Genomic DNA, 13,442 nt, shown 5'->3' on the forward strand with positions numbered 1-13,442 from the left:
TGCACAAAGATGAATATATCTAGATAAGTCTGTCTTTTGCTTTGTATTTTCAGATGGCCACAATGAGCTGCATTAGCGCTCTTATAATATGATTACTCTTGTAACAATCCTAATCACAATATATAGGTGAATTAAAGATCTTAAATTTACAATCAAACTGCAAGCTGTAGTCAATGGAACATTGGCAATTTTAACCATAATTTTTAAGTTTTTATGCAACATTAGAATATATTTATAATGTTTGGTAAGCAAAACCCAATTTTAAAACAATTTATTATCTTTAAAATCAATATTAGAAACATCACTATCACGTTACAAAGTCTGGCTGCCAATTTATATCTATGAATGCATGACAGTGCAAATTTTAATGTTTCATTAAAGAGACATTGTTTTAAATCTTATCTCTATAAGTCTACTTTCTAAGATAAGAATTATATAAAATCTTATCTCAATTTAGAAGTATCATAAAGGCCTAGTTTTTTGGGCTGGTTTTTGCCACATATTGTTATTTAAAATGACTCCAACCCTGAGTTACCAATTTAAAGCTAACTTTCTTGTAACCAATGTTACACCCTTTAAATCATACCCAATAATTTTTAAGCCAATATTCTATGACCAAGACATGCAGAGCATATTTACACCTTTAAGACCAGTCAAAAACCAAATGAAGTGGCTATACGAATCTTATAAATTTAGACCAATCAAAGAATTTTACTTTTTATAGCTATAATTTTAAGATAAAAAGCACTTTGTCATTTGCTGAACCCAATTGCAGAGAATTTTCTAGGAAAAAAACAACTGTCAGCTTTTTTGCCTTAGAACTAAGAAACTGCAGACCCCTTTTTTTAAAAAAACAGTTTTTCAGCAGGAGCTTCCTTGCTGTGCGTCACTCCTAGCTACAGTGCAGGGCAAATTAAATCAGCCTCCGCTGGGTAAACTGACTAAATCTGAGATGGATAGCCAGCAGATAAAGTTTTAACCATTTTAACATGAAACCCAAAACAACAGTCATTCATACAATGAAACAAAGACAGACATAAATTGACACATGGTGCACCAAACACAGACAGTACAGAGATGGTAGAGAACTTGATGTAACCAAATCTAAGAGTGTCTCCTGTAGGGGTCAGATAGAAGGCCGGATGTCTCCTGTTTCACTCTGTCCCTAGGAGAGTTCCAAAATCCATTTTCCTTCTCTCTTGATCTCTCTCTCCCTATTTTTTTTAATTTTACTCTTTTTATTTTATTTTATATTTTAAGCCCTACTCCTCTAGCCTGATGCAGTTCTTGACTGCAGACAAATGCCTGTTTTCTTTTTCACTCCCATTTTCCACTGTCAACCCCTAGCTGATATCAGCGCTGGGCCAGTGCTGACTCAGTCTAGCCTGTATCCCTTTGCACCTACCGCAACAATTTTGAAAAGATGAAGTTTAAAACCAGTGCTAGCATGAATACAAAGTGTTATTCACTGTGCCGGATACATCTTCCTATTAATCTTACCAAGACAGTGTTCTCTCTGTTGATCCACCTGTACTCAGGTCCCTGTTTGGGTGCCACCTTTAGCCTCCTGCGGCCACACCGATGGGGTTCCTGAGTGGGAGGCGGGAGCTGTATGGGAGAAAATGGCAAGAGAAATAATGGAGGCCAAGACATATTTTTCTGATCAAGGCCCCAAAGTTTACTAAAATTCTGTGCTTATATAGGGGGGAGGCCCATCCCCTGCAGATCTATTCTTGAAGCCTGTCACCAGCCTGTAGGCGATCTGCCAGATGCTGTCTCCAGAATATCTCAAGAGTCTCTCAACAGGTAGCAGTGTCTTGGAGAAGAGCAGGGGCAGGTGACAGAACAATAGAGCCATCTAGGTTGGAAGGCTCCACCCCGGGTGGTCTCATGCTCAGTGGCAGCAGAGTCTGAATCAGCCTGCTTCAAGGCTGGGGGAGGCTATGGTCTGGTGACTCAGTGTCCCTGTCCCAGGTGACAGCATGCATCTGACATGGGTTGATTCTTTCACTACAGGCAAGCATCAGCCTTACCATTCCTTGTATAGATTTCTCCAGTTTGACCACCTCAGTCTAAAATTGATCTCGCAATTTATTTTCTTCAAAAGATGTACCAATAAAAGAAGAGGCTTTAAGGAAAGCATGGGCAGGAAAGCTCATGGCTGTTTTTGAGTGAATGATGCTGGTGACTAAGGCCAGGACTGTGCTCGTGCTAGTTGAGCATTCTGTCGCCTAGGTATACCTTAACCCCAGCATGCAACTTCCCCTCCCAGGGTTTTAGCTAATTTGTGTCACTTCTGTCTCAGATGCCCGGGTTTTCCAAGTCACGATAAGGATCATGGACCGTAACCTGACAGAGCAGATGCTTGACTGCAGCAGCGGGGAATTCTGGAACTTTTCTCGACAGCTGTTTCATGAGGTAGCAGGATGGCAGACCGCTGGCCTGCCCTCAAGTACTCGGAACAAGGACACACACATATGCATATGCACACATGAATGACAAACACACACATACATGCATTCATGCACACAGTCACATGTGATATACATGCTCACATGTGCACATACATATCAACCCATGCACATGTATGTATGCATGTTCACATACACATACACACATATATATCATCAATCTGACTCCTCCCTGTGGATGGGCAAAGTCATATGTTCTGTAATAGCCTGAGGAGGTCACACCCGCCAACATAGCCCCTCATGGGATAGCAATCTTCCATCAAATTAGCACCTTGATCATATGGCTGGACTTACTGTACAGATCTCTGCCTTGGGATGCTCTTATCCTGTGTGGCTTTGCAGTAGCTTCCTGAGCAAGTCTCTGCCACCAGTCTTAGCATCTGTTGACCCCCTGTGGTTGGCAGGAGACACTGGCACCAGGCCTGGAGAACGGAGCCAATATTTACTAGCTAACATAGGTTCTGGGTTGGAGAGAAAGCTGGCTTCTCCAGCTATCCAGGGCCTGGGATTTTACCCCTTTGGAAAATCACAGGCTAACTTGATATTACAGTTGCTGATGTTGTTAGAAAGCACAGGGATTTTAGTTTAGAGGTAGAGTGCCTGTCACAGCAAAGCAGGTAGCCCAAGAATCAGATAAGGCTGGTTCCCCATTCTGCCCTTCCCAGACAATATAAAGGGCACTATCTATGAAGACCTGAGTGTCTGCAGGGGAGCCTCCTTCAGCTGAGAAACCACTGGCTTAGGGAGCCCAGATCTTATAGACCCTGAATCATGTTCCAGAAGGGGAGGTTCCGTTTGCTATGCCGATGGTAGAAGGGCTTGTCTTTTGTTCTGGAGGGTGACACCATCCTGAGGTCTCCAGGCTACTCTGCATACCAACCTCCCAGGCAAGAGTCTAGAATAAAAGGATTTAGGGTCTTCTATGTGCAGGGTGTGCAGAGATGCCAGACTATTGGGGAGCTGCCCCTGATACCTGTCTCTAAGGACACCAGCTTCTTTTATTCATAGTTTTTTTTAAAGACAGGCTCTCATTCGGCATCCTAGCCTGGCTTAGAGCTCACCATACAGCTCAGGCTGACCTTAGGGATGATCCCCCTGCCTGGTTCCCAGGGGTAGCTCTTGAAGGTTCTTAGCCAGCTAGGTTTTTGTTGGTTGTTGTCGGTGGTGGTCCCTCTAAGCTAGTCATACCGCTCACGGGATAGTAGGGGAGAGATTGGTATCTCCCCAGTAAGGAGGACACTGCTACAAGCCACTGGGACATTCTGGGTTGGCCCTCCCTGTCAGTAAGCTCATCAATCAAGCTGACTGGCTTCCTAGTTCACCCGCAGGCCACACATTCCCTTCAAGGACAGTTGGGTAGACTATCCATGAGTAGCCAGAGGCTGGGTTGTGGTGGGTACTGTGGGTCTCCACGGCTGTTCCAGGGAGAGCTGGGTGGCCCTCATGGCTGGGGGCAGGGGAAGGGGGCATCTCCAGCAGCCATCTGAGCAGCCTCGCATGTCTCCCGGCTAGGTGGAAAACTCCTTTCCCCAAGCCATCTCTGACCTGTACAGACAAGGGAGGCTGAGGATGCAGATCGTGTCTCTGCAGGCAGGGAGTCTGGTGGTGACGCTTAGACTCACCCTGCAAGATCCTGACCCTTCCGTGGATCTCCACACACTGAACCCCATGCTGCAGCTCCTGTCTGGGAGCACCGTGTTCCAAGTTGACCAGCAGAGGACGTTCGTGAAAGGTATGTCTCTTAGGGCAACAGGGGCGTACCTCCAGCTCACAAGTTGCTCAGGCAGCAACAGTTTGAGTTAGTCTTCCCTTTACCTGAAAGTCAAATAAAATAAAAGTGTAAACCATATCCTGGGCTTCTCTATGAGAAGCAAGGGCCAGAACCACATGCTCCTCCTAATGTGGGCCCCTTTCCTCTGGACTGCCTTTTACAGTCACTGGTCCAGCACACAGAACAAAAGGAGAAGAGGAGTCCATAGCGCAGGGATGAGGGGTGATGGGGGTAGGGAGATCCCTGTGTCTGGTGATCAGGGCACGGTACTACAGTGTCTGTCAGTCAGCTGCTCACCTTGGAGCTGCTTCACCAACCCTGTTATTAATTCTTTTTGCTAAGCCAAAGAGAGAATTTTCATGTTGAGTATTTGACAGACGTGGGCCTCAGGAGGCCCGTCCGTGCCCGGCAGTTCTCTGTAGGAAGGGCAGAGAGATTCTGTCCACTCCCTTTTGCTTCCTGACCAGTCCGGCCCCTTTCTCACTAACGCTCCCTCCTCTTCCCACAGACTGGGATGAGTGTGCACACAGCTCAGAGCATGACTGCCACCCGAGCGCACTCTGCATCAACCTGGAGGGCTCCTACACGTGCCAGTGCCTCACAGCCAGGGATGCTAGCCCCTCCAGGGCTGGCAGGGTCTGTGAGGGTATGTATGCCCAGCAGGGCTCTGAGAGCTGGGGTGGGAGGGCCAGCTTCGACAGGCTTAGTGCTAAAGGCTACCCTAGTGCTTCTGGTTGGTTTGCTTTGGTTGGTTTTTATTCAGAAGGAATCAATGTGATAATAAATGTACCTAAGAGCAAATGCAAATTCCAAGGCAGCTGTAAAATTAGAGTACATATATATGTATGTGTGTGTGTGTGTGTGTCACATGCACATACATGCACACACACACGCACACATATATACACACACATATAAAAGAATCATGTAAGCAAAGTACTCCAGCCCAAGAAAGTCACGAAATGTCCCCAGGAGCGGGGGTGGGGGGTGGATGAGCAGTGGCGGGAAATCATTTCTTAATGGATTCAAGATGGAGAGGATGTAAAAACTAGAAGAGGGCCCTCCATGGGTGGTGGGAGGGGTTCTGAATCCTAGTCCTGACATATCTTTACCCACTCTCCAAGCCTTTTAGTGGGGGAGGGGGCTGAGCTAAGAAGCAGAAGGCAGCTACTTGCAGATATCTGATTCTGTATCCAATTAGTTAAGCCTACCCTTATAGATATCAGATGTTCTGTCATGATTAGTCATGTCTGCCTTGGGAGCATGCTGGGGGAGAGGAGCTCTCTCTCTCTCTCTCTCTCTCTCTCTCTCTCTCTCTCTCTCTGTCTTTCTCTCTCCTTCCCTCCCTCCCTCCTCCCTTCTTCCTCCTCCCCTTCCTCCTCCTCTTCTTCTTCTTCTCCTTCTTCTTCCCCAATCTTGTGTGTGCATATGTGTGTATATGTGGTAGTCACATGTACATGCATATGCTTGTAGAGGCTGAACCATACACCTTGTACTAGGATTAACCATGTTTACACACTACAGGCCTCCTCTCACTGGGATCCGAAACACAAATAAGGTCAGCCTAGCAGATTACTGAGTCCCAGGCATCCCCCTGCTTCTGCTTCCTCAGAGGTAGGATTGCAAGTCCACACCACTGCGACCAGCAATTTTGTTTTTATAGATTCGCTTTTAATTATGTATCTGCATGCTTGTCTATGCGGATGGGTGTACACTGATGCCATTGCCTGCAGAGGTCAAAGAGGGCGTCAGATTCCTAGAGGTGGAGTTACAGAGCATTGTGAGCTGCCTATTGAGTCTGAGGAATGAACTTGTGTCACCCGGAAGAGGAGCAAGTGTTCTTGGCTGCTAAGTCATCTCTCTGGACTCACAAAGGGTTGAGGGCGCCTTTGCGATGCAGGGTCTTTCTCTAGGGCATCTTTGCAATGCAGGGTCTTTCTCTAGGGCACCTTTGCAATGCAGGGTCTTTCTCTAGGGATGGCTCCTACTTGTAAGGAGCCTCTGATGGCCGGTTCTTGCATCTGACAGTGGACGTATCTTGTAGGTGACACGGTGACCCCCACAGGAGGTGGACTGTCAGTAACAAAGAAGGTCACAGCCCCCGCTGTCAGTATAGGAATGACAACCTCTGGCCCAGAGACCCTCACCGAGTCACCAAGCTCCAAGCACCCAAGGAGCACCCCAGCAAGAAGTCAAGCCCAGACCCCAGGGCCCCCATCAGTGAGAGACGGGGGTAGCACAGGCAGGGAAGGTAGGAATAGCACAGGACAAGGTATGGAGGTGCCCAACGTGACCCCAAACCTGGGCATAAGCCACAGAAGTACCAGTGGGGTGACAAGCTCTGTTCCCTGGGCTCTAGGGCCGACCTATGGATCCCATCAGGGGACCACAGATGCCCCACTGCACACGACTAGAGAGTCACAGGAATTCATCACCAAAGAGCCACCCTTCCTGACTGCTAGAACCACGGGCTATGTTGTGTGGCACCCCAGCCCCGCTTGGGAGACACCTCTGAACTCCACAAGACTACAGAATGAAGACCCTCGATCTTCCCCCTTCCCAGGCCCGCCATCGGCCCCGGCCGCTGTGACTTCAGAGTCCCCTGCCTGTGGTGAGTTATCTGGGGGCAGGGACCCCAGTTGGAACCTCAGCCTGTGTGAGCCCTGGTGTCAGAGTTGCCAGAAATGTCAGTTGTGCTGTCTCATCTCCGACATAGGTGGGCTCAGACATGGGACAGTGTGGTTCTCCTTGCCAGCAGGTGTCTGGTCTAGTCAGAGAGAATAAAGGCTCCCTTATCATCCCTGGCTCTCTCCCTTTTTACTTCCTATGAGCCCTTGGCTTTCAACAGCTGAGGGAGAAGATAGACAGGAGGGAGAGGGGACTTTAGGGAGTATGTATCCCATCTAGTACTGGAGCAATCCCATAATTCCAAGCAGCACCGCACCCTCATCTGTCACCAGTGTTACGCTCTCCCAGCTTCCCAAACACCAGCTTTCCTGCTGACCCATCAAGCCCTCTCCTCCGTCCTCACCCCAGCCACACTGAACCTGCAGTGGTTATGCAGCCCTGACATCTCCAGCCTTCAATACCCCCGTGTGTACTTCAGTTATCTATGTCACAGCTGTACTGCAACCCCCAGCTGGTCCAGGTGGTACACAAAGGGTTTAGCTTGTCACCAGGTCTTGGGGACACCTAGGAATGAATGACCCTTCCAACCAGCATGTGGGCCGAGGCTCACGAGGGCTAGCTGACAGTGTCCCCTGCCCCCTCGGCCAGCTTACCATGCTGGATCCACTGTGGATTTTGTCCAAACTGAGCCACTGACAAGGGTGACCCTTGTTTCCTCTGAGGTACACCACGGGCTCCAGGACCCTGTGAGCCAGGATTATCCCACAGGAGTCAGAGACTTTCCTGTCAGAGGGACTCTCAAGCCAGCAGTGCCAATGTCTGCCCCTGGGACAGGGTAGGCCAGACCCTCGTGTGGAGGAGCCACCCAGAACCTGCAGAGGAGGAATGGTTTGAGGCAGCCTAAGACCCCAGGAATATCCTGTTGTCATAACACAGGGCTTCCACTAAGAAGCCAAGCTAAGGGTCCCACAAGGTCCTGTGCACAGGGGCACTGTCTCTGTGATGGGGTCATGAGAGTCTGCATCACTGGCTGGCTTCACCCCTCCTCCCATTGTTAAGTATTGGACTTTGGGCCTTGGAAGCTCTTTTCCTGTCCCACATGCAGGGGGATCGACATTCATGTCAACTTTTTTTTGTTTTTGTTTCTGTTTTTTTTTTGTTTTGTTTTGTTTTTGTCCCACTTCCCAGTTCCTGGACCCATTGGAAAGGTCACGGTCTCTAATGTGACCAGTACCAGCTTCTCCCTTGAGTGGTCAGCGGATATCCGCCTCTCCCCTGTTTTCCACCTCACGCTGGTCTCTCCTCGGGGTCCCGCCATGACGATGGAGACCCAGAACAATAATATGACATGGTCGGGACTGGAATGGGGAACCTTGTATCTGGTGGAGATTGTGGCTAAGGCGTGTGGGAAAGAAGGTGCCAGAACACAGCTGAAAGTTCAGACAGGTAAGGATCTCTGGACAAACGGACAAGCATGAAAGCTGAGCAGAGAAGAAGCTGACTGTGGGGTACATGTGTCCATGCCCTTCTCAGCACAGAAGCACCTGGCTCACTTTGGGAGGAGATGGTGGCAGACCTGAATAACAACACAGGGACCCCATTACATGGGAGACAGTCCTTCCCGCAGTTACATAGTCAGCTAATACCCTCTTTTCTTCTTCATTACTACTTGACATCTGTTTTCCCAGCACACGACTCTCCTATGTGTGTGATGCTGTCGACGGTCTTCACATCTCAGGGAGTTTCCCACACACTGGGTGCTGCGTCTAGAGGTTGGGGTACATTCTTTGGGTGTTGCCTAAGATGACCTATTGGGGTGCAGTAAAAACAGCTCATGGCCATCTGGGATAGAGGGAGTTTGGTGGTGTTTAGATGGCCAGGCAGGAAAAACCCTTGAGTCTGAGCCAAGCCAGGAGACCCCTGAAGGTCTCCTTCACCCTGGAGGGAAGGGGCTGTCCATGGGTGTGTATGGCTCTGAGACGGGTCCCATGTCTGTTCCTACCGTTGCTGTAGCTATGGCCCTTCCATTGAATTGTGTGTGCCTCTGGCCATGGTTCTGGCCCCTGGGTACAATAACACTGTCCCCTCTCCCCCAAGAACATGGGGTTTGAGGTTCATCAGGAACGGCAGTGGAATGGCTTTACAGTTTGTCTTAGGACTGAGTGAGGTTCTCTTGGGAGGTGTGCTTGATGTCACCAGGGGAAGAAGGTTGTCATTCCCATTTGGTGTCCCAGGCTCTTTACACAGAGCAGGCATGCCACAGCCATTCAGGGAAGGGGCTGACTATGTAAAGACTGATGTGCCAGAAGCCAGGATGTGACTGGGAGCAGTATATGCTCCAGTCTATGCACATGTTCCATGGGTTCCCAGAAGCCCCAAAGGGCAAAGACTCACAGAGAATAGGCCAGGTCAAGGTGGGGCCACCCTTAGACCACAGAGAGGTATGAGCACAGGGCGGGAAAGGAGCTGACTCAACAAGGCCCCCAGTGAGGCACGGGCTCTGGGCTCTGGGCTCACAGAGGCTTGGTATCCAGGCATGTCTGGTTGACACTGTGGCCTTGACTGTCTCTCGGTGCCTGCTTCCTCTCCAACTGTCCCGGTTTGCTAGCCAGCTGCCTGGCTTGCAGTGAAAACTCAAGCAATGCCAGCCAGCGGCAAGCTGTTCTGTATCCCTTGGAGCTGGGTGGGCCATGGCTGTGGGCAGCAAGCGGTCTCTGTTTCTTCTTTGGAGCCAGGACAGCTTTGATGCTCCTGTAGCCATCAGGGACACTGAAATGACAGTCTGTGACCTAATGCATTCTCCATCCTGAAGTGGTCCAGAAACTTGCTGGTAAAGTCTGGATCACAAGCATGCAGTATTCGGAATCCTTCCGCAATACCAGCAGCAGGGAGCACCAAGAGTTCGCAGAGCTGTTCTTCAGAACGGTGAGTTTGCATGGTCAGTCCTACTCCACAGGAATAAAGGAAGGAGGCAGGGGGATTCTAGATGCTGCCAACTAGGTCTTATGGATTCCCTGTTTCTGGGGGAAGCTGGGCCAGTCTCCAGCAGGCTTGAGCATCCTGAACTGTCTGGCCGAGGCCTGTCTGGGTGAGCAGGATACCCCCAACATGCACCCCCAGGCGTCTTGCTTCACCTTCCCTGTGGAGCAGAAAGTCCTGTCTATATTCAACCAAGTGCTTAACCAGGGTTTTGCTGGTGCAGATCCATAATCAAGAAGCTGAGGCAGGAGGATTCCAAGTTTAAAACCTGTATGTGCTGCTGAGAGAGCTCAAGGCTAGTCTGGATGACATAGTGAGACCTGCTTTGGAATGTGTAAAGTAGAAAGCTAAGGGTGTTGCGTTTACCTGGAATTCACCAGACTCTAGGTTCCATCCCCTGTAATATGTATGCCACTGAATGCATGTGGGCATGTGTGCATGCACGCGCGCACACACACACACACACACTCACTTGAATATTTAAAAGTTGAGCTCCATTTAAGACAGCATGACAGTTGTAAGTGTGAAAATCCAGTGGTTTATGTTTACAAACCACCACCATCTAATTTCAGAATGTTTAATTACCCTCAGTGGAAACCCTATACCCCTTCCAAGTTACTTCTCCCTCGGCCCCTCCCCCAGCCCCAGCCCTAGATTGCACGACTTTTTAAAGCACCTATAATCTAGTGATCCTGGAGAATTTCAACCTAGCCAGGGAGTCTGAGTTTTAATGGGAGGGCTGGACAGTGCCACCTAGTGTTGGTTCTGATTAACATACTGGTATGTCAGAAGCCAATGGGTGCTACTCTCTGATGGAGTGGACCATGCAGCCTCAGGAGCTGTGCCAGTCTGGCTCCAGAGGCTCTGAGGCCCTGCTTTCCTTATCCTGGATCTCTCAACTCTCCAAGTACCTGGATCCAAGAGTCCTCAGGGGTGATGGATAACATGCATCACCTCTCTTTAGCCAATGATGGTTGTATACAACATCAACAACAGATGTTGAGCCCCTTCCCCACTCTGATGGCCAACTGCAGCAGCTCCATCCCAAGTTTTTAGATTAGCCTTTCCCTTTAAGACTATTTCATCCTTGGCCCATTTTTGAACACAGTTGCTTTACCTGTCTAGTGTCTCAGGGCAGAAAACAATTGTGTACCATATACACATTCAAGATACCAAGCCCAGCTCTGGAGGTCATGGGCTAATGGCTCATCATTTCCTAGCAGTGTGTAGAGCTTTGCCTGGAGATCACTTTGAAAAGGTGACATTCGAATAGTGACCTAATGCTTTTGCAGATCAGGAAAATCAGGGGAGGAGGTTGAGAAGCAGGAGTCCCTGAGATAAGCACAGTGGCTGTCTGACACCCAAAGTCGGCAGGGATGGGGTTACTGATACCCAGGACGAAACCACCCAAGGGAAGCAAGGGTGGGGATGGTGATACACAGCCTCTATTGGGAGATAATGAGGTTCTCTGCCTTGGGTGTCCCAGAGGAGGAAAAGGGAGGCCAGGAGCTCATGCCATTGGGCACTGCCCCCCTATGGGTTTCTCTAACAGTTACTGGAGGCACTTTTTCCAGGGTAATTTAAATCACATGGACTAGTAAGGCTTATCATAAGACCATGTGTCTTTAACTGTGTTGGGTTGGATCAGAACGATGCAGCCTGTGTCATATGACTGTGCTCTAAAACACAGAAGACAAAAGCAAGCCTTTCAGAGGCAGGAACACTCTGTGTGTGTGTGTGTGTGTGTGTGTGTGTGTGTGTGTGTGTGTGTGTGTGTCCTGATAGGGCTGGCTGCTGGAGATGCTCATTCAGAAGTAGCCTGGGAACAGGTGGATAGGAAGAAGAGGGGTCGGGGTGGGGATAAGTCCTGAAGTATTAGAGGCAAAGAAACATTCTAGAAAAACAAAGGGCATAGGTGGTCTTCCTCCTCAGGACCACTCAGCCCCCCTCTCTCCCTACCTCTGAACTAAGAACAGGTGACTGTTAACTGCCTTTGTGAGTTTCTGTGTTACAGGCCTGTACGGGTGGGGTTCTGCTGGCATTGTCCCCTGTTCACCTCAAGGGCAGCCGTTTGCAGCCGTTGGCTGCTTATAGGGAGAGAGGACTCTTGTGGGCATCATCAACACCCAAGGTGTTTGGGCTGACCTGTGAGGGCCAAGAACTGATTTGAGACTTGGACCTTCTTGCCACAAACCTGTCCTGGATGCCAGGCGGACATTACCAGGAGTATCTATTCTTAGGACAGATGGCCTGTGAACTCAGCAGGCAGCCCTTCTCAGACAGCCTGTTTCTTGAAGGTGCGGGACTCTCTGCCACCCACGCTGCGTCAGCACATGGATGCAGGCAGGATCCGTGTGGACATCACAGACATCACAAACGGCAGCGTCGCGGTGGAGTTTAATTTGCTAATGACAGCAGACCTTGATGTCATGGAGGTGTCTGCTGGCTTCCTCGATGCCTTACAGAACACATCTATGCTGGAGGTGGTCAGAGGCAAAACCTTTATACAAGGTATGCCGGGGCCGGGCTCGACGCTAGTTTGCCCCAGTCAAAGTCAGCTGTGGCTCTTGGTTAGGAAGATGTGCTCTGAGCCTCTTTGTGGGGATTCCCATGAACGGTCTGAAGCATGGAGTGGCTTCCTTGTCTTTCTTACTGCTACCATATTAGTGTTAAAAACTGAAGGGTTGAACCTTCTGAAAGTCTCAGGGATGTCCCTTCCCTGTCACTCAGGGCTTTGATGAGCTGAGAACAATCGGTCGTTCCAGGCAGTCAGACTGTCCAGGAAGAGTCCAGAGATCCTAGCAAAAAGTCCTGGTGAGGAAACAGGGAGAGGCGGGCAGTTTAGACTCTCCCCTCCTCAGATATAAAGAAAAATGACAATTGGGTCATATATTTTATTGAGTCAGGGTCTCACTATATAGCCTTGGTGGGCCTGGAACTCACTCTGTAGGCCAGGCTGCCCTCACATTCATAGAGATCTACTTGTCTCTCCCTCCAACGGGCTGAGGTTAAAAGCGTGTGCCACCATGCCTGCCCCTAGATCGTCGTCGTCTTCCTCCTCCTCCTCCTCCTCCTCCTCCTCCTCCTCCTCCTCCTGTTCTCCCTCTTCTTGTTTCTCTTCCTCCTTATCTTCATTTTATTTGTCTTCTTTATCTCCTTCCTCTTCTTCCTCCTCTCCTTCTTCCTCCACTCCTTCTTCCTCCTCTTCTTCTTCCTCCTCTTCCTTCCCTTCCTCTTCCTCTTCCTCTTCCTCCTCCTCCTCTTCTTGTTCTTCTATGAAGACTCTAAATTGAACATGTTTTTTAATTTGAAGAATGAGAAGAATTCCCTCAGTAAGCTCAGGTTTTCAGAGGAAAAGACTACAATACTTGAATCACCTAAAGATATCAGTCCACCTGTCGAGCAGAGTAAAGTCGCTCTTGTACAAAGGATAGAAGAAAACTTCCCCACCAAAGTAGTGAAGAGTCAAGAGCTCTGAGTGCAGAGTGAGACCACACAGCAATGACAAATACTGAGCCTGACAGCCCAGTGTGCACAGCACTAACAGTTAAACCCCTAAGCCTGACAGCCCAGTGTGCACAGGGCACTAACAG

The 13,442-nt window shown here is 49.3% G+C and overlaps 1 protein-coding gene across 1 annotated transcript in view; it reads left to right on the top strand.

The window, feature by feature from the left end:
* Umodl1 (uromodulin like 1) overlaps nucleotides 1–13,442 on the top strand; it is a 64,717-nt gene that overhangs the window by 32,357 nt on the left and 18,918 nt on the right. The window contains exons 8-14 of the mRNA XM_021221541.2: nucleotides 2,306–2,418; nucleotides 3,984–4,203; nucleotides 4,751–4,888; nucleotides 6,287–6,514; nucleotides 6,602–6,853; nucleotides 9,683–9,795; nucleotides 12,147–12,360. Coding sequence (XP_021077200.1) covers nucleotides 2,306–2,418; nucleotides 3,984–4,203; nucleotides 4,751–4,888; nucleotides 6,287–6,514; nucleotides 6,602–6,853; nucleotides 9,683–9,795; nucleotides 12,147–12,360 — 1,278 coding nt within the window. The remainder of the gene's footprint in view (nucleotides 1–2,305; nucleotides 2,419–3,983; nucleotides 4,204–4,750; nucleotides 4,889–6,286; nucleotides 6,515–6,601; nucleotides 6,854–9,682; nucleotides 9,796–12,146; nucleotides 12,361–13,442) is intronic.

This window comes from Mus pahari, chromosome 21 (genome assembly GCF_900095145.1).
Source record: "Mus pahari chromosome 21, PAHARI_EIJ_v1.1, whole genome shotgun sequence".
Taxonomy (NCBI): domain Eukaryota; kingdom Metazoa; phylum Chordata; class Mammalia; order Rodentia; family Muridae; genus Mus; species Mus pahari.